The sequence below is a fragment of the Trachypithecus francoisi genome, unplaced genomic scaffold (assembly GCF_009764315.1).
Source record: "Trachypithecus francoisi isolate TF-2019V2 unplaced genomic scaffold, Tfra_2.0 Lachesis_group15, whole genome shotgun sequence".
Taxonomy (NCBI): Eukaryota; Metazoa; Chordata; class Mammalia; order Primates; family Cercopithecidae; genus Trachypithecus; species Trachypithecus francoisi.
This window is the reverse complement of record NW_022681460.1, coordinates 81,703,288-81,729,704: the sequence shown is the minus strand read 5'-3', so window position 1 is coordinate 81,729,704 and position 26,417 is coordinate 81,703,288. Positions and strand designations below refer to the sequence as shown.

Genomic DNA, 26,417 nt, shown 5'->3' with positions numbered 1-26,417 from the left:
GAGAAAATGAACTCCACCCAGACATAAGAGGAACCCAGAAAGGGAATTACAAAGATTCCAAGGCAAAGGGCAGCCATTTCAAACTTTTCCTGAGAGCTGTTCTTAGGTCCAGAAGGAAAGCTTTTGCTTTTTTTTTTTTTTTCCTTCCCGTCTAAGTTACGTGGCCCTTGATTTCTAGAGAACAGAATTCAACTACTGCTATTAGTGTTATTAATGTTTTAATTCAGTTAGATTAAGTTTTATGTATATTTTCTAACCTAGCCTGGGGCCAAGTTGTATTTATAGTAGTATAGGAAAAGTCTGTTCTAAATTTCAAAAAGCAAACACATAAATATACTTGGGGACAGTTACCATTACATAAGTTGAAAACCCATAGTTCAGTATTGAACTTTATCAGTATATTTGTATTTTATTTAATGGAAATATTGGTTATCTCTGAAACTCAAAATTAAGTTGTAGCTCTATTTTATTAATCTGTATTCTCCTGTCTATCAGTGAGTCATACTGGCACTTTATGGATTCTAACATCTGTACACTGAGATTATTGTGTATGGTGAAGGTAGTATTTGTCAATTCTACCAAACTGAATAATTGAGACTTGAAAGTTAATTTTACAGTCAATACTCCTGTCTAAACTGTATAGTTCACTGGTTTACACTGACCAGATATATTTTAATAATCTGCTATAAAGCCAGGCTCAGTAGCTCATGCCTGTAATCACAACACTTTGGGAAGCTGAGACTGGAGGATAGATAGCTTGAGACCAGGAGTTTGAGACCAGCTTGCGCAACATAGCTAGACTCAGTTTCCATTAAAAAATAATTAGCTGGGTGTAGTGCACACCTGCAGTCCTAGCTACTTGGGAGGCTAGGGCAGGAGGATCCCTTAAGCCCAGGAGTTCGAGGTTACGGTGAGCTGTGATTATACCCCTGCACTCTAACCTGGGAGACAAGAGCAAGACCTTGTTTCTAAAAAAAATTTTTTAAGGCCGGCCGCGATGGCTCACGCCTGTAATCTCAGCACTTTGAAGAGGCTGAGGCGGGTGGATCACAGGGTTAGGATTCGAGACCAGCCTGGCCAACATGGTGAAACCTTGTCTTTACTAAAAATACAAAAAAATAGCCAGGCATGGTGGTGCGTACCTGTAATTCCAGCTACTCAGGAGGCTGCAGCAGGAGAATTGCTTGAACCCGGGAGGTGAAAGTTGCAGTAAGCCCAGATCGCGCCATTTCTCTTCAGCCTAGGCAATAGAGTGAGACTCCATCTCAAAAGAAAAAGAAAAAAGTTAATCTGCTATAATAGATACTAATTTATTTTAAGAAATACTTACTGAATGTTGCTCTGCATACTTGCCAGTTGGGAGAAGAAAATAAATCTTCACTAAGTGAGTGAATGCTATACACCAAGTATCTCCTTCATTTTATGTCATGGAATTCTAGCTTCTGATACCACAGAAATATGTGATTTCTAAAATGTTTCAGACTATTGTGATAACTATTGGAAAATGCATCAAGTGACTCTAAATATTTAAACATGTATGGCCTATATTTCATATAATCCTGACTTAAGTAATATTTCTATGTATGTTTTTATTGCAATTTGTTAATTTTATTTGTTTAAAACACAGTACTATTTCATATAGTTCTATTGATAATCCAGTTTGACCTAATTAGGCATATTTCTCACACATGGTATTATTGAACATATTGCACATTTATTAAATATGTATTTTACTTAAGAGTACTTTATATAATCTCTAATTTTTGTAATTTGTAGTTACAATAAATCAAATATTAAGTGGGATTTTAGGCAAACCATCTAGACATTTTCGTCACAATGGTTTTATTAAAACAGCAAAATAGGAGTTTCAAAATATTTTAAAATTTGAATACTTCTAAAATGTAAAATATTTGCAACTGGTGTAATGCAGTTGATCCTCTATCCCTCTAAATTGTCTAAATAACTTAGGTGCAAGAACAGTTTATTGAAGAACACAGGAACTGCACAATTTTGTGTTTTATCATTTCAGTTTTAATCACCCCGGCTTGATTATGGCAATAACATTTTAGAAAAGCAATTATTACTGTTTTTGAGGCCCATATACTGGGCCATTACGGTTTTGCTTCTAACATACATATAAATGCACGTGCTTATTTGTAAATATGTATAAATTACATTTGCTGTTTTAAAATTAGAAATGCCAAGAAGCTATGTGTTTGACATTTTATTATAAATTTTATACACATATAGAAGTATGGAAAATATACTATGTTCTATAGTTAACACTTGTTATCAGTTTGCCATCTTTACCTCATCTCTTTTTTTTTTCTTGAGATAGAATCTCACTCTGTCGCCCAGGCTGGGGTACAGTGACGTGATCTCAGCTCACTGCAGCCTCTACCTCCCGGGTTCAAGTGATTCTCCTGCCTCAGTCTCCTGAGTAGCTGGGACTACAGATGTCCACCACCATGCCCAGCTAATTTTTGTATTTTTAGTAGAGGTGGGGTTTCACCATGTTGGCTAGGCTGGTCTCGAACTGCTGACCTCAAGTGATCCACCTGCCTCGGCCTCCCAAAGTGCTGGAATAATAGGTGCGAGCCACCACACCGGGCCTACTTCATCTCTTTTTTTATGAAGTTTTAATTTTGTTTTTAAATTTTAATTTTTTTTTTTTTTTTGAAACAGTGTCTTGTTCTGTCACCCAGGCTGGAGTGCAGTGGCACGATCTTGGCTCGCTGCAACCTCCACCTCTCAGGTTCAAGCGATTCTTCTGCCTCAGCCTCCCAAGTAGCTGTGACTAAAGGCGCGTGTCACCACGCCCAGCTAATTTTTGGTATTTTTAGTAGAGACAGGGTTTCACTGTGTTAGCCAGGATGATCTGGATCTCCTGACCTCATGATCTGCCCGCCTCGGCCTCCCAAAGTGCTGGGATTACAGATGTGAGGCACTGCACCCGGCCAGTTGTTTTTTTTTTTTTTTTGAGACAAGGCCTTGCTCTATCACCCAGGCTGGAGTGCAGTGGCAAGATCATGGCTTGCTACAGTCTACCTCCTGGACTCAATTAATCCTCCTACCTCAGCCTCCTGAGTAGCTAGGAATATAGACACATGCCACCATGTCCAGCTAGTTTTTTGTTTTGTTTTGTTTTGGTTTTTTGTAGAGATAAGGTCTCCCTGTGTTGCCCAGCCTGGCCTCAAACTCCTGGGCTCAAGCAATACTTCTGCCTTGACCTCCCAAAGTGCTGGGATTACAGGCAGGAGCCACCCTGTCCAGCCTGAAATATTTTAAAGTAAATTCCAACTAATATAACTTTTTATTCTCATGTACTTCCAGATGGGTCTCTAAACATAGACATTTTTATATATAACCTAATACCATCATTACATATTTAACAATAATTCTTTAATCTTCTCATTCTCTGGTATATTTAAATTTCCCATTAATCCAAAAAAGAATCAAAATTGAAACAATTTCACACATTGCATTTGGTTAAGCCTCTTAAATCTCTTTTACTCTCTAGTCCAGTGCTGTCTAATAGAACTTCTACAGTGATGTGAAGGAAATGTCTAATATGCTGCTATCCACTATGATAGCCAGTGGCTTTTGAGCACTTGAAATATGGCAAGTGCTGCTGAGGAACAGAATTTTCAATTTGAATGAATTTAAGTTGCTTTAATTTAATAGCCATATTTCCTTACTCTCTTACTGGAATCAGCCATTTCCCCATGGTGCTCTGAATCGTCTTAGTGAGAAATGGTACATAGACACCAAAATCAGGGTGCTAAGTCTGCCCATTGTTATATGGGTTGTCATTGAGATACAAATTTTTTTTTTTTTTTTTTTTTTTTTTTTTTGAGACAGAGTCTCACTCTGTCACCCAGGCTGCAGTGCAGTGGTACAATCTCAGCTTACTGCAGCCACCACCTCCTGGGTCCAAGCGATTCCCCTGCCTCAGTCTCCCAAGTAGCTGGGATTACAGGCGCCCGCCACCACACTTGGCTAATTTTTGTATTTTTAGTAGAGACATGGTTTCACCATGTTGGCCAGGCCGGACTCAAACTCCCAACCTCAGGTGATCTGCCTGTCTCAGACTCCCAAAGTACTGGGATTACAAGTGTGAGCCACCACACCCAGCCAAGATTCAGTGAATTTTAATAATCCGGAACTCTCCACGTATCCCCTAATCTATAATCTACAGTGCTTAAATAGAGGCTTTTATAAGCCATTATGTACAGTCATGTTATTTTTTTTTTAATTACTTAGTCTTTTTCCAAAAGGAATTTGCAACAGCTGCATAATCTTATAATCATTGTGTTTCTTTTATTTTTTTCACAGTTGTTTTAATTTTAAATTGTAAAAGCAAACAGGATATTCTTATAATAAAAATGTTCTGAGATTTTTTCATATTTGTGTCTTTCATGTGGCTCAGAATATATGAGATTTTCATGTCGTATCATTGTCAGTATTCAGCCTTTTCTCCACATTGTGTGGGGTGGAGGATAGAGTATAGAAGCTTATAAAATGGTCACACATGAGTAAGTAGTGAAAACATTCAGCCTAGAAAGCGTGCATTTGTGGCAGGAAAGGCACTGTGGAATGCTGCTGGATTCCACCATTCAGTAGTTACCCGAGAGAGACCGAGGCAGACACACAGCTCCCTCCTCAGCAAGGAGAAAAGAGTTGTCTGCTTTCCTCAGCATGCTTTCCATTTCCTTTATGTTTTGAAATACGCACATTATGCTAATCAACTTTTCTTAAGGTAGACATTTTTATTGGTAGATCAAAAACTGTATTTTAAGTTATAAGCCTTCTGAACTTCTGTATTTTTCTCTTAAATTATAATTTGCTTTTATTCCTATTTAAAACCCAAGGGTAAAAGATGTGTTCATAGGCTTTCTACTCACTCACTTTCCTCTTTTTCGTAACCACAGAATGACAGCCTTAAATTTTAATTTCCTGACTTGGCTTGCCCGTGGCCTGACTTTTTTAAAACAAGAAATTTAAGTTAAAGAAATTTCTCCAGCCATTATTATTTAAACACATCTGCACAGCATCAAAGAATTTTAGAATATTGCTAGCAGTTGATACTCTCCTTAGCTTTCGATTCAGTGTGTTTTAGATTGCTTCTATCTTTATGTTGTTTATGAACTTTTATATTTTTCAAAAAATAAGGCAAATCCTTTTTGCCTTATAGGCATTGATAAGCAGTATAATAAACAAGCATATGGGGGCAACAGAACCTGGGTTCCAGGCTAGACTCTACCATTTTCTTTCTTTCTTTTCTTTTTTTTTTTTTTTGAGACAGAGTCTCGCTCTGTCGCCCAGGCTGGAGTGCAGTGGCGCGATCTCGGCTCACTGCAAGCTCCGCCCCCCGGGTTTATGCCATTCTCCTGCCTCAGCCTCCCGAGTAGCTGGGACTACAGGCGCCCGCCACCTTGCCTGGCTAGTTTTTTGTATTTTTTTTTTAGTAGAGACGGGGTTTCACCGTGTTCGCCAGGATGGTCTCGATCTCCTGACCTCGTGATCCGCCCGTCTCGGCCTCTCAAAGTGCTGGGATTACAGGCTTGAGCCACCGCGCCCAGCCGACTCCACCATTTTCAAATGGCATGACTTTAATTCATCAAGTGAACAAAATTAAGCAAACTATAAGTTCGGGACCATGGAATATCCTTCACGCATCACACAGGTTACTGTGAAGATCAAATGGATATAATATTGCTTTCAAGATGGCGGCACACTTGCCACTGTACACCGGTGGTGTATTAGGCAGAGGCTCCACATAATCCCTGTCCTTGAAATGCAGGCAAGAAGCCCTCATCAAAGGCCAGGGTGGTTTTTTGTTTTTTGTTGTTGTTGTTTTGTTTTTTTCATTGTGGTATATTATTTCCTCTGGCATGCTATTCCCTGTCCCACTCCTACAGAACTGTGTCAGTGGGTCAGCAAAAGAGAGAGCTGATTCAACTGATTCCTTGAAATAAAGGTAGTCAGACCTTGCGGTATGATGGAGATGAAGCAACTGATTTACTGGTTTTCTCTATTTTTCTGCTGCTCGTGTTGGCATTTAAGCAGACATGGAAACCGTCTGCACATGACAGAGACCTTTCTGAGCCTTTTTCATTTAGTGTGCTGTGCTGACCCGCTCCCCTGGATGCCTGCACACTCATTTGGTTCTCCCTTCTGGTCACTTTTTTCCACTTACCCTGGCAGAAATTCACATAGCTGTCAGTAGTAATTCAGTGACCTGCTTTCAAAAAATGTTATAAATTAAGCAGCTTTTCTGTGTACAGCTTTTGGGTTGAACTGAGAAGGGCTAAGTGAAGGGAGAAGCTATGTTGAGCTCAGAGTCAGAATGCCCTGCCCCAGACATTTTGAGATGTGGATTTTTCATTTGTTTTGTTTGGTGACACTTAGAGAGAATAAACATTGAGATAAAATCTTCCTTGGGCAGGCCAGCAAAGAGAGAATTGCTTTAGAGCAATTTGGCTCTGGTCTTAATCTTTAGTAGTCTGGAACTCATATGTGACTAAGGAAAAGAATATTGCAAAAAGTTGTGCCACCCTAGGCTATATGATATAAACTTAGAAAGTCTATCAACATTTAAGGTGAAGAGACCTCTAGAGACATCTGGGACAAACTCCAAATTTGGGAAAGGTCCATCCACATCCATCCACATTTGCAATTGTTAATTTAGGCTTGGGAAGTGGAGGCGTTGGTGGATGAGGCAACTTCTAGTCACCATCTCGACTTTTAATTCCCTAACTTTTAAGATTATTTTCTGTAGAAAATCAGCAGTGCTGAAGTTGGAGGCATTTAATTGATTTGTGCCAACCTAAGGAAGCATTTACTCTCGAGAAAAGTTAGGTAACCATTAACCTTACCTTAGCAACATTTCAGTTTAAGCTTATCCCTGACTTTCAAGAGACAACTAAAGATTTCTACAGTCTCTCTTATAACTGATCCATTTTTTCAAGATATCCCTTTGGGAAGGAATTCTCATTTTTAGAATTTTAGTCCAGAGTAAGTATTTTTTTTTTCAGATAGGTGAAATAGAATAAGCAGAAAATTCTTATTTTTACTGTTTTAGATACCATTGATGGCTGCTTATTGTTTTAAAACAAAACATAATAAAAACATAATACCATCTGATGAGTTGCTTTGGTTTTACCTTTTTTTTTTTTTCTTCAGTTTATACAAGTTTCTTATTAGGTCAGCAAATTGTAAAACACATAATTTGTCAAGGCTTTTGAAGCCAGCAGATACTGGGTGAAGTTGCTGTATGAATGTAATAATAAGAACCGTTTTTGTTCAGCTTGATGAAAAAACTATTCATGTTCTGAATGAAAATGTGAAGATCATCTAATTCTGACAGAAAACCACCTGTGGACATGGTCTTGTTTCTTTTTATTTCTTCTGTTTTCTACAAAGGATGGCAATATTTATTTAAAGTGCTTTAACAGGATATCCCAGTTAAAGCTTTGACAGACTGTTTATAGTTCACTTCTGCCCAGGGGCAATTAAAGGCACATTACAGGATAAGCGAGATGACTCCCCGGCCACAGGAGGAGGATGTGTGGGTAGGATTATTAATGTTGAAATGAATTATGATAGAGTGACATGTCTGCAAGAGCACCATGGGTTAGTAACTTCACAAGAATTCATATGCAGAAACCCGTAATTCTCAGCATTTCTTTAGTGTAAATGAAACTAAAGTTTATGGAGAGAGAACAAGGAGAATTTGCAAAGATTATGTATGACAGTATTTAAAAATATTCTTCCAGCACAAAGACATTAATCTTCCTTTGTCAAAATAATTCTGTCTGCATGAAAAGTTGGCATGGGGCCCCAGGCTTCAGGTAAGATGGGAGAAAGGGAGCATTTCTTTTTTTTTTGTACCAAAGTACTCAATCTTCTGATCTTCCTTGACTTTCACAGCATAGGCATATGTCTACTCTGACCGGTTTGTTTCATTTCTTGTGGTAAGATGTGCTTGTCTTGTGCTTTCCTGGTGCAGAAAAGGAGCTCCCTCGGTCATGCTTGGTGGCCTTTTTGTTCCTACACACAGTGGTTCTTGTACACGGTGGCTACCACATCCTGGTGTTTGTCTGTACTGGGAGAATCAGGCGTTCCAAGTCATCTTGGCTGCCCTAGCTCTGAGCTTCATGGAATATATGACTCAGAAATGCTATGCTTTCTGGAATTTGGATATTTCATTTTTATTTGTTTCTTGGTAAATTCTCTTTTGACTTAGGAGAAGCTAACTATTTGGAAAGGTCTCTCAGAACTCTGATTACAAATATATGGTACCTTCTTTATAGTGATCTCATTTTTAAATACCTAGTCCTGGAGGAAGAGCTAAATATGAATAAAGTGATGAGCCATGTAGGGGATCTCACAGCAACACGGTCAAATTTCAAGTTGAAAATACATTCAGTTGATAATACTTAGTACTAGATTCTCCTGAACTGACTTTGGGAATTCTGAGTCAACCTAAGGACTATATTACAAAGGTTCAGAACTTGACTTTTAGGCCAGGTGTAGTGGCTCATGCCTGTAATCCCAGCACTTTGGGAGGCCGACGCAGGTGGATCACTTCAGTCCAGGAGGTTGAGACCAGCCTGTGCAACACAGTGAGACCCTGTCTCTACAAAAAATACAAAAATTAGCCAAGTGTAGTGTGCACCTGCCTGTAGTCCGAGCTACTGAGGAGGCTGAGGTTGGAGAATCAACTTTAACCCTGGAGATGGAGGCTGCAGTGAGCTGTGATCATGCCAGCCCGGGCAAGGAGCAAGACCCTCTCTCACAAACAAAAACAAAAAAGACAGAGAACTTGACTTTTAACAGGAAGCATAGTAATAGCACGCGTAAAATTGTTTTAACATAACATTTAATTTACACGTTTAGAAAATTAATTCTGGCTTGTTGCAGTGGCTTATCCTTAATCCCAACACTTTGAGAGGCCAAGGCAGGAAGATCACTTGAGGCCAGGAGTTTGAGACCAGCCTAGGCAACATAGCGAGACCCACCCCCTCTACAAAAAATTTTTTTAAAAAATATAGCTGAGCATGGTGACACACGCCTCTAGTCCCAGCTACTCAGGAGGCTGAGGTGGGAGGCTCGCTTGAGCCCAGGAGTTTGGGGGAGCTGTGATCATGCCCCTGCACTCTAGCCTGGGCAAAAGAATGAGGCCCTATGTCTAAAAAAAGAAAAATAGAAAAGAAAATTCTATATTGATTGAAGCCCAGCTAAATAGAAAAAAAAAAAAAATTCTAATAGGCCGTTTTAAAGACTTTGGAAAAATTCTTAACCAGAGCAAAACAGAAACAATCCTTTCTTTCTTGGTTCTCACATTTCCATTCTCACCTTCATTCCCCTGCCTTCCATTCGTTTCAAGTATTTTTCTTTTCTGTGTGTATCTTTATGTAAATTTAAATTTACATACAAGATATTATGATATTAAGATATTTTATTCTGCTTCCTGTTTTGTCACTTGTTCTTTAAGAGCCAAGTTCTTGGCTCCACGTGCATCTAATCATTGCCGTAAGCCCTGCATCGTACTTCGTATTCACCATATTTTACTATTCACCTTCAAGTAGTCGCTATAATATGTCACATTGTTGTAGCGACTGCAAATGCAAGCTCAGTAATTGAAAAGATAACATTAAATTTTGTTTTCTAACTGGTTTCCTGTGTCAGTTTCATGTTGTGGGAATTTGTATGGACAGATAGACACCAGAGAGCTATGTGTTTCACCTGCATGCTTGCGGCTAGAGAAACATGATTTATTCAGAATTATTTCAAATACTGTAACTACCCTGGTAATTTTGTTTAGGAAAACATTAAATTCAGAATAGAAGGCAATTCAGAATACCTGTCTGTTATCTTTGTCTTGTCATTTTTGAGATACTCAGTTCCTGGAAAATATTATGATAATCCATCCTGCTATGTAGTATTTCAAGTTATACATTGAGCCTCTGAGTTTTCAGAGTGAACATTTCTATTCATAGACAGTGCTGTTGACATCAATGGGGAGATGGCACAAGCTTTATGCCCTAGGAAAGTTTAAAAGCTAGAACATTACACTGCAAACCCAAAGTCAGGAAACTGTTCCAGCAACTAGGCAAGGAAACCCTACCACTGTAACCCGTACCTTGTTTTAGTAGAATTATATTTCTTTGCTAAGAAGTCTGGTGACTGTCACACCCCATCTCAACACTTTCCTGGATTCCAAGGCCCTGGTACCCTGAGCACACAATTTTCCAGGTTCCTTTTATTGTTCCTGATAAGAACTTGAATATAGGGGTGTGGTCCCGTGGGTGACATTCTTGCTCCATCATTTCTTACCCGGTAACCTTGAGTATGGCGCCTAAGTCCTCTCTTCCTTTCAAATTGCCTAGTCTGTAAAATGGATGCGGTGAATGGTACCTATGCCACAGGTGTTTTGTGTGAGAATTAAATGAGAGGAGTTATATAAATAACACTTGGAGGCATGGGGGCATATCGTGAGGGCTTGTTTTATGTTGTCATTTAACCCTTTCTCTCTCTGCTCCTCCCCAGACACACACATCCCCTCCCACTGGCAATGTACAAATTGCAGCTTCCTGCCTCTTTCCTGCTTTCTCGCTCCCTGGATGACATCGCTGTGTTTCCACCTCTCCCCTAATCTTAGCTGTTTTCACCCTTTCCCCACAGCATTGCCTGGACAGTTCCTCAGTGTCCCATCCCCTCTCCCCTTGGGTAACGCCAGAAGCCTGCACACACTGCCTGTTATTATTCCTCCTGTTTCACGTGTGTCCATTCTGTCTCATAAAGGACACTGGAGGCTCTGAAAAGCTAAGGTCTTTCTTATTCTTTTGTCCCATGGAAAATAATCCCTCCAGATAGCAATACCAGGAATAGTGCTTTTTCTAACCCACGGGTTTCCTTTTGAGCCTACTGGCACCAAATCTTACATCTGTTTGTGTTTCTGTTCCCCTCTCTGCATTGACTGCTAGAGAGATCAGAGTCAAGAGGGAGATTACATCTAGCTGGGGCGCTGTGCTTTATGGCAGGAGTTTTGTGTGCAGATCTCATACCATCTTCATGTTCCAGTTGTTCCTTAGTATCCATGGGGGATTTGTTTCAGGACCTGCAAGGACACCAAAGTCTGTGGATGCTCAAGTCCCTGATATAAAATAGCATAGTGTTTGCATATAATCTACCCACATCTTCCCATATAATTTTTTTAAATTATTTGTATAAATTCATGGGGTACAAGTGTAATTTTGTTACATGGATGTATTGCATAGTGGTCAAAGTCAAGGCTGTGAGTGTATCTATCACCAGAATAACGTACATTGTGCCCATTAATTCCTGTATACTTTAAATCATCTCTAGATTACTTACAATAGCTAATACAATGTAAATGCTATGGAAATAGTTGTTATATTGTTAGGGGATAATGACAAGGAAAAAACCTATACATGTTTAATACACAGCAATTATTTTTTTCTGAATATTTTTGATCTGCCATTGATTGAATCTATGGATGTGGATCCCACAAATGTGGAACCCACAGATATGGAACCCACAGAAGCGGAGAGCCAACTGTGTTTATTTTTTCCAAATCTGTTTCCCTATGACTCTGCTTTATACACATTTTAAAACTCTGTTGTCTTGTATTTCTTTTGTAATCATCTTACATCCTTTTGGAAACCAAGTGGGGCATAAATAGTACATGTTTGCATTTGAGGCAACACAGAGGCACCGCAGGAGGTGGAGACAGCAAAGTTCAAAGCCAGTCCACCACTTACCTACAGAGTGGCCTTGGGCAAGTGACCTCCGTTCTCTGTCTCCATTCTCTAGCCTGTCTAGAGAGAGAATGAACCAGCCTCGTGTTTTAATGAGAGAATGCATGTGAAATGTGAAGTGCCACTGTCCCTGGCATGGAGATGCTGTCCTTAGATATTAGGTCCATCTTGTGCCTTCTAGTGTATCTTTCAAAATTAAACTATTCTGATTTCATGTCTGTAATCCCAGCACTTTGGGAGGCCAAAATGGGCAGATCACTTGAGTCCAGGAGTTCAAGACGAACCTGGGCAACATGGTGAAACCCTGTCTCTACAAAAAATACAAAAATTAGCGGGGGCTTGGTGGCACGTGCCTGTAGTGCCTGCTGCTTGGGAAGCTGAGGTAGGAGGATCACTTGAGCCCAGAAGGCTGAGGCTGCAGTGAGCTGTGATTATGCCGATACTGATCAGCCTGGTATGGCAGAGCATGACTCTTGGAGACAAACAAAAAAATTAAACTATACTGATAACTATTTCTAAAGTAACTGGTGAAAACATATATACAACACTTAGCAGGTGTTGATCAATTCCAGTGCATGCATGAGCTGCTTTGCGCTGTGGCTCAGGCACTCAGCAGTTTGCTTAGTGAGTAAGTGGCCATAGCTCACCTTAGGTATCTGGAGAATAATGTTCATTCCTGTCTCCAGCTTTGTAAAATTGCCTGATAGTCAGAAGGCATTAAAATGTGAAGATGTGATTGTATCTTATGAAGCTGCTTGGAATGGGTTTTCCCTCTTAACATATAATTTCTGATCATCCATATCCCTTAGGAACACCGGATTTCTGGGGGCCAGGGAGGTAAGATTCTATCTGACAAAGCCTTTCTGGTGTCAACCACTTGCCATCTCTTGGTCAGTGCTGGCCCTGCTGGGACTATAAAATGAACTTCCTTGTCTGACGTTCTGTTGCCCTCTCTTTCCCCATCAGCCTTGTAGCAGTACCTGGGAACCTGCATCCTGTGGAAAGATGGAGGAGCAGATGACAGCTTCCAGTCAAGCTCGTAAATACGTGAATGCATTCTCAGCCCGGACGCTGGTCATGTGAGACATTTCCAGAAAAGCATTATGGTTTTCAGAACACTTCAAGTTAACTTGGGATATATCATTCCTCAACATGAAACTTTTCATGAATGGGAGAAGAACCTATTTTTGTTGTGGTACAACAGTTGAGAGCAGCACCAGGTGCATTTAGTTGAATGAAATCTTATTGGATTTCACCCAACTAAAAGGATTTTTAAAAATAAATAACAGTCTTACCTAAATTATTAGGTAATGAATTGTAGCCAGTTGTTAATATCTTAATGCAGATTTTTTTAAAAACATAAAATGATTTATCTGTATTTTAAAGGATCCAACAGATCAGTATTTTTTCCTATGATGGGTTTTTTGAAATTTTACACATAGAAGGTACTCCAGTATTTCACTTTTCTTGATCACTAAATATATGCATATATTTTTAAAAATCAGTAAAAGCATTACTATAAGTATAGACTTAATACCATGAGACAATTAATCCAGATTGTAAATGCTCATTTATGGTTAATGACATTGAAGGTACATTTATTGTACCAAACCATTTTATGAGTTTTCTGTTAGCTTGCTTTAAAAATTATTACTGTAAGAAATAGTTTTATAAAAAATTATATTTTTATTCAGTAATTTAATTTTGTAAATGCCAAATGAAAAACGTTTTTTGCTGCTATGGTCTTAGCCTGTAGACATGCTGCTAGTATCAGAAGGGCAGTAGAGCTTGGACGGAAAGAAAAGAAACTTGGTGTTAGGTAATTGACTATGCACTAGTATTTCAGACTTTTTAATTTTATATATATATACATTTTTTTTCCTTTTGTAATACATTTGAAAACTTGTTTGGGAGACTCTGCATTTTTTATTGTGGTTTTTTTGGTTATTGTTGGTTTATAAAAGCATGCATTGCACTTCTTTTTGGGAGATCTGTGTTGTTGATGTTCTATGTTTTGTTTTGAGTGTAGCCTGACTGTTTTATAATTTGGGAGTTCTGCATTTAATCCGCATCCCCTGTGGTTTCTAAGTGTATGGTCTCAGAACTGTTGCATGGATCCTGTGTTTGCAACTGGGGAGACAGAAAACTGTGGTTGATAGCCAGTCACTGCCTTAAGAACATTTGATGCAAGATGGCCAGCACTGAACTTTTGAGATATGACGGTGTACTTACTGCCTTGTAGCAAAATAAAGATGTGCCCTTATTTTACCTACCTTTGTTTTCTCTCTTACTTGTCACTATGGACAACAGTTACACTTTAAAAAAAATAGAGCAGTCTCAAAGCACTTTCCTCTAATAATTGCACACCATATGCACTTTGTGTGAAGAAGCCAGGAATCGTTACAATGGAGAAGAAAGAGCAAGCAAACCAAGTTAAATAGTTCACAATCACATGGACGATAGCGAGGAATCTCTTCCAGAATGCATCAGTCAGTGTCCAGCAGCATGTGAGTAGGGATGCTGTAAGGGGGATTCATTCACAAATGTACTGATACCACAGATGTGGGCAGGGGCTAGGAGAGCCACAGGATGCAGGCCTGAAGGCGCCTGGAAGGCCGCCTGGAGGGGGACAGTCAGGAAAGCAGGAGCCCTTGAGAGGAGCACTAGCCTTTGATGAGACCACTGCCATCGAAGGAGACCTCGCAGGGAGGGAGCCAAGGGTAAACCCTAACTTTGTTTCCCCGTTTCTCCTATCTCTGCCCAGGGGTCCTCATTGGCAGAACCAACCAGAAGCTGGAGGACAAGGGAGCTCCCGGAATGGGAGCCAGCCTGTGAGCCTTCATGGGTATGCGGAGTCGTTCATTCAAAATAACCCCATTTCACAGATGAATCTCTGCTGGCTCCATCTTCAGCTTAGTGTTCTCTTCCCTATACCGTAATACCCCTTTTAACATAAATTCATTTAAATTTCCTTTACTCACTCTGTTCCAACTCTGAATTCTCATAGGCATGATACACTTGGTGTTCATAGAGCCAAGGATTTGTTACGCCTAATTACTAGTTTTTAAGTCGATTTGGTGGACTTTTACTGTCCTGCTGATAGATGACATGACACGTCTTCCCAGTGTTAGGAAGCTCTTTATATTCGTGCCGTCTCTGAGTATTTTGCCAAGTGCTGACTCTGCCACTTACTAGCAGTTTGAACTTAGACAAGTCACTCACATCTCTGAGCCTTTTTTCCTTATCTGAGCAATGAGTTCTTTCCCACAGTGAAACTTTTATTAAGTAATGCACTACACAAATGTTTGTTATTATGTACACTTTCCATAGTCCAGTGACGCTTGCTGTGTAGTGTGTGGAATGCCCATCTTGCTGATAATGTGCGCTGCCAGTTACACAGTTAGATTGAGAGATCACTTAATTATTAATGACAAGAGTGAACTCAACATCTTACAGAACTGAAATAGATATTTATATTTCAAACACGCTTGCAACCCAATAACTAGAGACTAAAAACCTAACTTCATGAAAAGGAGTGTAAATTTAGCTGTTATGGTCAATTACTCACACTCACAGAACACCCAGTTCACAAGCATCTCCAAAACGTTGATTGTTCTGATCAATTTTGAAAATCATCCTACTCTCTACAGCAGGAATTCAGGTAGTATAAGTGAAAACAGTATTATATACTACTTAAATGAAAGGCTGCACTTGTGAGTTGCTATGTGTTAAGTTGCTTCTGCCTATGTCCATCCAGAGAACAGGAGAGACACTGAGAAGACTGATGTGTCCCCGGCCTCTAGATGGGACTGAAAATTCAAGATAAGAGAGATGCCCAGGGATACATTTCCTTCTTTCTTTAGAAATTATGCAATATTAGAACTGAAAGAGACATTAGATATCATCAGGGCTTCCAATAAGGGACTCACTGCCTTGCTTTATTGAAAGAAAATCAGTTTTGAAGCGGGACCCATATTTTCTTTTTCTTTTTTTTTTTTTGAGACGGAGTCTTGCTCTGTCGCCGGGGCTGGAGTGCAGTGGCCGGATCTCAGCTCACTGCAAGCTCCGCCTCCCGGGTTCACGCCATTCTCCTGCCTCAGCCTCCCGAGTAGCTGGGACTACAGACGCCCGCCACCTCGCCCGGCTAGTTTTTTGTATTTTTTAGTAGAGACGGGATTTCACAGTGTTCGCCAGGATGGTCTCGATCTCCTGACCTCGTGATCCGCCCGCCTCAGCCTCCCAAAGTGCTGGGATTACAGGCTTGAGCCACCGCGCCCGGCCTCTTTTTCTTTTTAAATAGAGATGGCGTCTTGCCATCTTGCCCAGGCTGGTCTCAAATTCTTGGGTTCAACCAATCCTCCCACCTCAGCCTCCCAAAGTGCTGGGATTACAGCTATGAGCCACCGCACCCGGCCACCAATCTTGATTTGAATTCAGACCCTACCCTTTACCAGCCGCGTGACTTTGTATGTTTTACTTAATCTCTCAAAGCTTCGTTTTACTTATATTTTAATTACACTGGAGATAAAATTGCATCTCAAGTCAAGATTCTGCAAGTAAATACGTTCTCGCATCTCTGTAAAACGTTGCAGTGCCTGTTGATTAGTCACCATGATGACTTATGATCAATTAGAGAAAAATGCCTGTTACCCAGCGATGGAGAAGTGAATACCTCCGAGACCCATGTCCCCAATTGTGTGTTAAAACTATTCTATGTTAAACTTACTTTAAAACTCAATTATATCTTCTCAAAATATTCCTAATCATTCTAACATGTTTTAGTTAATATGTTTCTCCTTCTTGTGCAAATATGTATGTGGGAAGTAGGTGGCATATTTTTCCTTAAGCTTGCTGCTTTCTAATCCAAAAAAAATGTGATGTGCAGATCTATTACACTCCACTTAAAATACTTACAACTTTGGGGCTTATTTTTCTCCTTTCAACCATTACTATTATAAAAATCAGTTCTTCCTTAGTCACCATTTTTAGAGGGTAGAGTTAAGGAAAGGAAGTCAGCTAAAATACAAACCTCTTTGTAAAAATAAAGTTTAGCGACTTGGGAGGCTGAGGTGGAAGGATCCCTTGAGCCCAGGAGTTTGAGACCAGCCTGGACAACATAGAGAGACCCCATCTCTGAAAACAAATAAATTTCAAAAGGAAAGTTTACTTATATACAATTATACATAGTAACTTTGCTCCCTATAGCAAAAAGAAGCTAAATTGTAAATCTTATGGGACTTGTTAGTGTTCTAGTAATAAACAGTTAATAATTTTTTAAAATTAATATTCAGTGAAAATAATCTTGGCCGGGTGCAGTGGCTCATGCCTGTAATCCCAGCACTTTGGGAAGCCAAGGCAGGTGGACCACCTGAGGTCAGGCGTTCGAGACCAGCCTGGCCAACATGGCAAAATCCCGTCTCCACTAAAAATACAAAAATTAGTGGGACGTGATGGTGCGTGCCTGTAACTCCCAGCTACTCGGGAGGCTGAGGCATGAGAATCGCTTGAACCTGTGAGGTGGAGGTTGCAGTGAGCCAAGATTGTGCCACTGCACTCCAGCGTGGGCGACAGAGGAATGCTCCATCTGAAGAAGAAGAAAAAGAAGGAGGAGGAGGAGGAGAAATGAAAAGAAAATAATCTTGATGCTAATGTGGAAATTAAAGAGGTTGTTTGATATTTGTCTTTAGACTATATTTCTTTAATTCAACTAGTACATGTCGAGGCTCTATTTTGTGCCAGGTGCTGTGTCAGAAGTTGGGGTTAGAGCTCAGAACAACATAGATCAAAGTCCCTGCCCTCTGTGAGCTTATGTTCAGATGGGAGACGCAGATGAGTAAAGGTTACTACAAAATAATCAGAATAGGGATAACAGAGACCACAGGAGAGCACCACTAGACGTGGAAGAACAAGACAGGTTTCCTACAGAACTGACACCTAGGCAGGACTGACAGATAAAGTCAGGCAAGAGTTGGAAGGGACAGTAGAGTAAGATGTGACATCTTAAACTTGCTGAATAAAAACACCGAAATATAACAACTTATCTTTAAATTCATGATGATATATTGTATGTGGACACTCAGGCAATTCTACTACCTGAGTATATCTAGTTAGTATATTTTTTTCCCATGCTCCAAACAACAGTTTCACACCCCTTTCTCTCAAACTCTCCATCCCATTTCTACCCAGTCCCAGCAGACAACTTTGACTGATGCACGAATGAGAAAAGAGAAGCCATCAACAGCCACACCTGCATGCCTACTCTGTCTGTCTCTTGTTAGCATGGGTGAGCATGTCCGGCCACAATCATGAAATGGCCCATCCATTTGGCCTCTGCAAGTCATTCCTCTGTATCCTCAGGGGCTTCTTCTTGTGAATACTCGTTCTCTCTCCTCGACATCTTCATTGTCTTCCTCTCTCCCAATGATTGCATCACATTAACATGGTCTACAACTCCCAGCAGGAAAGACAATATTCCCTTAACAGTATAGTTTTTTTTTTGTTTTTTGTTTTTTGTTTTTTTGAGACAGGGTCATGCTCTGTCATGCCAGGCTGATCAGTATCGGCACAATCAGGGCTCACTGCAGCCTCAGCCTCCACCTCTTGGGCTCATATGATTCTCCTACCTCAGCTTCCCAAGTAGCTGGGACAATGGCATGCGCCCCCAAGCCCCACTAATTTTTGTATTTTCTGTAGAGATGAGGTTTCACCATGTTGCCCAGGCTGGTCTCAAACTCCTGGACTCAAGTGGACAATATCCCCTTATATGCCCCATCATATCACCCCCATTGATCTGCTCCTCAGCAAAACTGCTTAAGAGAATTCTGTATGGCAGGTCCCCACGTCCCCAGGTTACCTCCCTGCTGCCCACTCCACATGAACTTTCATTGCACCCACTCTGCCATGCCTGCCTCTTTAGTGTCACCAGTGAGCTCCATTTTGCCAAATCCTGTAGTCACTTCTTCAGCCTCATTTTACTTCACTTATTGGCAGCAGTCAACAGAGTTGACACCGCCTCTTTCTTGAACCATTTTTCTCTCTTGGCTTCAGGCATGACTCTCCTGGTTTTCCTGCTTCTCACTGGTTCCCTCTGTTTGCTGCTCTTCCTCACTTTGGGCCTCAAGTGGTCCTTCCTTCTCTCTCCATCATTCTTCTAAAGGATTTCATCAGTGCTGTGGTTTTAAATACCATCTCTTCACCCCTGAGCCCACTCTGAAATTCAAGACTCCTGCAGCCTATTCCATGTTAACATCTTCCCCAAATAAGCATCTTAGATTAAGTAAGAACAAAACAGAACTCATAATCACTTAAATGCTTTTTTCTCATTAGCAGTAATTGGCCCTTATCTTAATTTCTTCATTCCTCAAGCCAAATATTTGTCATCCTTGGGTTCTCTCTTTACCTTAATACCCTCCTTACACTCAAGTGGTCAGAAAGACCTGAATATTCTACCTGCAAAGTGTACCTTAAGTGTGTCTGCTTTCTCTATTACCTGTAATGACATCATTAGTAATGACACAATATTTATGAAGTGCTCACAATATGCTAGGGAAGAAGAAAGAGGGAGCAAGAAAAGAAGAAAGGTGGTGGCTGAGAGGTGAGTTTTGAGAAACTGAAAGAGAAACCTGGAGAAAAAAAAAAAAGATATGAGGCCAGAGAGAAAAGCACTGTAAATAGAGCTTGAACTTTGTCCATAGAGATATGGGGAGATATTGAATGGTTTCGGCAGGGATATAAAATTACTCATGTATATCTGATTCATATAAATAATTTTGTTCAAATCCCTTTTTCATACACAGTATAAAATTAAACCTTAGGTTAGCAGGGCCATATCCTGGCAGAGCCTGAATCTTATACTCAGTTAATTGGATTGTACATAGTGCATTTCCTACTGCTTCTTAATTTCCAAAGAATGCGCTTTAATCCCAGAAAAATCTTATTGAAAACATATCTTTTGATCCAAAGTTCATAAGGGCTGTTTTCACCTTTTATAGTCCATACTTATAGCACTAATTAGTTCAGGAAGAAGTGATTACTTAACACACTTTTCTCTTTTAAGAGCAGAATATTATCAACCAATAATTTATCTAAAACTTTCCTCATCATTTTCAAAAGGCAAATCTTCTATTGAATTTTTCATGTGGAATAATCCTTGATTATATTTTGATATTTTGGTCATTAAGAAATTCTGCCAATATTTGTTCTTGAAGGTGTTCTTAGCTTAATTTTATATTTTCTTTTACTCTTTAATCTAGAATGCATTTGTAGAGTCAATGATTCTCGGAAACACATTGGAAATTTGTTTAAAATGGAGATTCTTGACCTCACCCTCGGAGAGTCTGATTTATGAGTCAGGTGTAGGCCTAGGAGTGTTTAACGAGCTTGCAGCTGATTCTAATGCAGGTGGTCTGAGAGGACCACACTAAAACACCCTGCCTTACTCCCCCCAACCCTGTGTTTTCTATCTAAACACTCCCCAAGAGCTTTCAATTCCTGTGGGGCCCATAATTTTTAATTAAAATGCCCATTTGTCTATAGAGTATTAGAAAAATATTAAGACCCTAACTATAAGTAGATTTTCTTAAATCCAGAGAATTATTATGTTCCAGATGTTGGTATTAATGAAGGCTAGCCTTGGCCTCTGATCCATCTTTTGTTTGATTTTTATAGTATATGGGGAAACATAATTTTGTATATATCTAAACCTCTTTAGAAATATGGTTCAGTTGCATATGATCTGTCATAAGGAAATTTATATCTCAAGAAGTTAAGCACATAAACAAAACAAGAGCAAAAAAAAAAAAAACACAAACAAAAAAACACTTTTCATTCAGAAATCCTTGGTTCTAAACCAGTCTCTAATCAACTTGCCAAAAACCCTTACTTCAAATCACTTTACTCCTCTGTGCTTTGGGATTTCTATTTAAATGGAGTTAAGTATTTAATCCTGTATATAGTTACAAAGCCCAGGGAGAACCTCAGATCAAAGACAAAATTGAAAGAAAGCTTTAGTAGCCCAGAGACATTGGAATACCAACGATATAATTGTGAGGTTTTCCTGCTAGAAAACATCCTCTGAAATGAACTTTTAAGTTAACAAATCACCCTTCACCTGTGTTTGGGGGCAGATGATAGACTCAGGATTTGTTTTCATTTGGTCATTTTTCTAAAGAAGACAAATCCATCCACCTATTCTTTAATGGTCCTAAATAGCTAACGATGGACAGACAACTCCCTTCCCTTTCTCGGTCGGTTTCCAAGTCAAGGCACTCAGTGCCCAGTGTATGACCTGAAGCCCCCTGGAAAGTGGTCGTTGGTTAGGGTACTCGCCAGTTTGGTCTTACTTTGAACATCCCAGGTTTATTTCCTTCCCCATTTCAAATATTCCAAAATGAAAGACATTAGGAACATGTATTCTGGTTAAATACCATGACTGAAAATAGGAACGAATGCCACTCCATCAGGAAATTTCACTAAATGACAATGAATCAGCAAATAAGGGGCATAAATATACAAGTTAAAGAAAACAACAGGTAAGAGATTATTTGTCAGGAGCCTATAACTCATTTATTTATTCAACAAATATTTATTGAGCACCTCCTCTGCAAGCAAGACAGAATTCAAAACAAATATGTATTACATATACAGCATATATGTTTACATATAAACAATATATAACATATATATAAAGTTACTGGCAGAGTAATATTTTCTTGGATACTCCCAGATGTACTAAGAAACAGGCTTGTTTCAAATTTGCTTTATTAATAACCATATTTCTTTAACATATTCTTTTTCATCTTTTACCATTTCTGACATCAGACTGTGTCTTTAACATGGTCTGATTTTTCTTTTGTTGAAACCTTATTAAACCCATAGGGTCGCCGGGCGCGGTGGCTCAAGCCTGTAATCCCAGCACTTTGGGAGGCCGAGACGGGCGGATCACGAGGTCAGGAGATCGAGACCATCCTGGCTAACACGGTGAAACCCGGTCTCTACTAAAAACTACAAAAAACTAGCTGGGCGACGTGGCGGCGCCTGTAGTCCCAGCTACCCGGGAGGCTGAGACAGGAGAATGGCATGAATCCGGGAGGCGGAGCTTGCAGTGAGCTGAGATCCGCCACAGCACTCCAGCCTGGGTGACAGAGCGAGACTCCGTCTCAAAAAATAAATAAATAAATAAATAAATAAATAAATAAACCCATAGGGTCTTATAATTGATACCATAAAATAAAGGAAAAGCTTGGAAATTAACCAGCAGAAATTTCAGAAAGAACCCCTTAGGTTTCTTTTTCTCTCTCTCTCTCTTCTGAGACAAAGTCTCACTCTGTCACCCAGGCTGGAGTGTGCAGTGGTGAGATCTCAGCTCACTGCAACCTCTGCCTCCCGGGTTCAAGCAATTCTCCTGCCTCAGCCTCCTGAGTAGCTAGGATTACAGGCGTGTGCCACCGTGCCCGAATAATTTTGTATTTTTAGTAGAGACAGGGTTTCACCATGTTGGCCAGGCTGGTCTCGAAAACCTGATCTCCAGTGATCCACCTGCCTCAGCCTCCCAAAGTGCTGGGATTACAGGCCTGAACCACTGCACCCGGCCCCTTAACATTCATTAGTAATGAAACCAGCAGGTGTTCTGCTCCCCAAAACCTTTGTCCACTGTCTCCAGACACTCAGAGCCGCATGCTTAACTGTGGCTCATGGGTTAATGCATGTCTGAACTTTTTCAGGGTGGAAACTCCCTTTTTCCTTTAGTGTCTAACCCAATGCCCAGCATGACATAAGTGCTCAGTAAATATTCAGACAATCCATGTATGAATGTGGTTGAGCATCTGTGAGTGGTCTCACCTCCACCCTACGTGTGTTACTATGGTCAACCACTTCATCTCTGTGGGTCTCTGCTTGCTCAGCTATAAATTAGTTGGGATCAGCTCAGCCATAGATTCCCTCCAACTCTAATTATCTCTGAGTAAATGAAGTCATGAAGATATGGGAAACAGGCAGGAGAATAGGGTCTAGAGGCAGGGAACCTAGGGCTGATTCACAATTAATTCCTAGAAATAAATCAAAAGGAAAACCCCCAACCTGCCATGCCCAACTATCAAAAGGACCAGAGGCTACTCCCTTTACAATCCCCCAACTTTTTCCACATGGCAGATGAAATATTGAAGGTACCTCTGATTGGTTCCCTCCTGCAACCAATCAGGTTGGTCATGGGTCAAGTCTTCATTTGCATAGGAGTATGACTTTGTAACTTCACTTCAGCCTGATTGGTCCCCTCCCACAACCAATCAGATTGATCATGGGCCACCACTTCATATACATAGGGTGTACACCAAGTAACCAATGGGAAACCATTAGAGTGTATTTAAGTCCCAGAAAATGGTGTAACTGGGTTCCTGAGCCACTTGCTCAGGTCTGCTCTGACCCTGTGGAGTATGCTTTCATTTTCATTAAATCTCTGCTTTTGTTGCTTCATTCTTTCCTTGCCTTATTTGCGCATTTTGTCCAATTCTTTGTCCAAGACACCAAGAACCTGAACACCCTCCACTGGTAACAAAACTACAGTGATTTTAGAGCATTTGTTTGAAGGCTCATGAAGGTAATGCCTATGATAGCATTTGCTAAACACCAAGTAAAGGAAGGGAGGCATTTCCACACTTTGGGTCTCCTCCCATCTCTATCCCCAAGCCTCAGAATTTCTGCTTAAATGGGAGTGGAAGGAACCCAGCAATACTCAGCTGTGTCACTTAAATGCTATGCAACATCAGGAAGCTTTCTGTATGTCTTACAGCTAGTTCATATCACAAGCCAACTGGTCAGCTGTTTCATCATGCAAAAGTCTAAAACAACTTACATCTACTTTCTAACGTTCTTGTGAAAAACCAATACTGTTGATCAGTGGTGGGCAAATGATAGCTCCTGGCCAAATCTGGCCCACTTTCTGTTTTAATAAATGCAGTTTTATTGGAACACAGCCACATCCTTTTATTTCCCATATTATCTATGGTTAGTTTTCCGCTGCTATGGTGGAGTGAAATAGTTGTAACAGAGACCATGTGGCCTCCAAAACCTGAAATATTTACTATCTGGCCCTTTACAGAAAAAAGTTTGTGACCCCAGCCCTAGAAGAAAAGTAATCAAAAATCACAATAGCAGTATTAGTGGTGAAGATAATGGATTCTGCTTCAGTTAAACAGTGTAAGTGAGCTTATGATTTTTCTTTTCTTTCTTTTTTTTTTTTTGAGACGGAGTTTTGCTCTTGTTGCCCAGGCTGGAGTGCAATGGTGCAATCTCGGCTCACTGCAACCTCCACCTCCTGGGTTCAAGCGATTCCTGCCTTAGCCTCCTGAGTAGCTGGGATTATAGGCATACTCCACCATGCCCAGCTAATTTTGGATTTTTTGTAGAGATAGGGTTTCTCCATGTTGGTCAGGATGGTCTTGAACTCCCGATCTCAGGTAATCCACCCGCCTCGGCCTCCCAGAGTGCTGGGATTACAGGCGTGAGCCACCGCACCCAGCCGTGATTTTTCTGTTACCTAGGTTCTTTTGTTGGCTACACACCATGACTGCTTCTCTTTGGGAGTTGAGAACATCTGGTAGGTTAAATTGCCAATATTTGACTGATTTGACCTACAATATGTGGTCACCTTCATGTGCCTCAACCTAATACTTTGGCTTCCTTCAGTGTGTTCAGTTTCAATTTCTCATTCCCTTTGTAGTCTTCCAGCTACCTCAGTTATTCTTAATCTTAGCTGTGTATTAGAATCACCTGAAGAACTTAAAAAAAAAAAATTAATGCCCAGGCCACACCCAGGACCGACTGAAGCAGAATCTCAAGGGGAGAAACCCAGCCCCTGGTAATTTTGGAAAGCATCCCAGGTGATTCTGAAGTGCAACCGGGCCTGAGAACTATGGAACTAAGAGCTTGTGGCAATACCCATGTGCTGGGTGCTCTAGACTTCTTCCAACTGGAGGAGAGAATGTGGACAATTATAATAAATAATTGGGGCAATCCTGCATAGTGGTTCTCAAACGTCAGCATGCATCCAATCAGTTGGTGGGCTTGTGAAAACACAGATTTTTGGTGCCAACGCCTCAGTTTCTGATTCTGTCGGTCTGGGATGAGGCCTGAGCATTTGTAATTCTAACAAATTCCCAGGTGACGTTGATACCGTTGGTCCAGGACCCACAGTTTGAGAACCACTGTACCGTTACCATCTTCCATGGGCGCAGTGTCTAGCTTATAGTAAGTCCTTTGTATGTGTTTGTTGAGCAGATAATGAAATTCTGGCAGATTCTATGCTGGTACTTCATCTGTGTTAGATGCTGAGATATAGCAGTGAATAAGACAAACAATATCTGTCCTTATGGAGCATACACTCGAGAGAGAAATACATGACCTCAAGAGTGGGTATGAATCCTACAAAAGGGAAGCATGGAATACTGTAGTGGCCCATAGAAATCACTGAGCCCAGGGCTTCCTAGCCTTCTGAAAATCCCTCTTTTAAATAGCATTTTGGGCCAGGCGCAGTGGCTCAAGCCTGTAATCCCAGCACTTTGGGAGGCCAAGACGGGCGGATCACAAGGTCAGGAGATCGAGACCATCCTGGCTAATACGGTGAAACCCCATCTCTACTAAAGAATACAAAAAACTAGCCGGGCGACGAGGCGGGCACCTGTAGTCCCAGCTACTTGGGAGGCGGAGGCAGGAGAATGGCGTGAACCTGGGAGGCGGAGCTTGCAGTGAGCTGAGATCCGGCCACCGCACTCCAGCCTGGGCGACACAGCCAGACTCCGTCTCAAAATAAATAAATAAATAAATAAATAGCATTTTGCCAAGGTCTGTCATCACTAGGTCAGCTGGAAAACAGGGAGAGAATGCTCACTTGGAAAGATGGATGAGTTGTATGGGGGCAGGAAGAGAGAGACAGAGACAGAGAGAGAGAGCTTGTGCACTGCTTGATAGATAAAAAGAAGAGTAAAAAGTGAGCTTCATCAGGAGTCAGATTTAGGTTCCTGCTTGGTTCTTATTGCCACTGGCTATAAACACAGGCCTATTTAATCACCTATGAAATTAGATTGCCTCTCATGTATCTACAGTCCTCATAATTCCCAGGAGGAAGGCTGTGGAGGTGTGAGTGAAGATTATATAGCTCTTTCCTTTGCCCCCCGCACACACATACCGTGTCCAGAGTACTAGCCCACCTTAGAATTAGAGGTCTCCACTTCCAGTTATTTGAGCTACTGAAGATTGCAAAGACCCGAGACACATTCAGACTCAGGTGGTCTCAGCTAACGGGGCCTTTCTGTAAGGACACAAAGAGAAGTGTGGGAGAAACACAAAGGGTTTCGGCAGCAACAATACTCAGGCCTTGAGCTGGTAGGTTGGTTAGCTGGGATGCTGCGGTGATTCTGATGGCACAATTTCCCCTTTAGTCTTCATTTCCATGGCTCAGTTGCTGTTGCCTTTGCCCACACAAGTCTACATGCCCACTAAGAGCACCCTCTGTGTCTCAAAATGGTTACAACCTCATATTATCTTCATAACCAATAGGGTGACAGGATTGTTTTTGATGTGGGCTTAATTTTTGAATTTTTTTTTTTTTTTCCTTGAGACAGAGTCTCACTCTGTCAC

The 26,417-nt window shown here is 40.7% G+C and overlaps 1 protein-coding gene across 3 annotated transcripts in view; it reads left to right on the top strand.

Annotated features, from left to right (window-relative positions):
- MYB (MYB proto-oncogene, transcription factor) overlaps window positions 1-14,058 on the top strand; it is a 38,173-nt gene extending 24,115 nt beyond the window's left edge. For all 3 annotated transcript variants that reach the window (XM_033235387.1, XM_033235389.1, XM_033235386.1), the window contains one exon: window positions 12,753-14,058. In XM_033235387.1, the coding sequence (XP_033091278.1) occupies window positions 12,753-12,869 (117 nt within the window). In that variant the 3' untranslated portion in view covers window positions 12,870-14,058. The remainder of the gene's footprint in view (window positions 1-12,752) is intronic.
- Window positions 14,059-26,417: the final 12,359 nt, after the last annotated feature.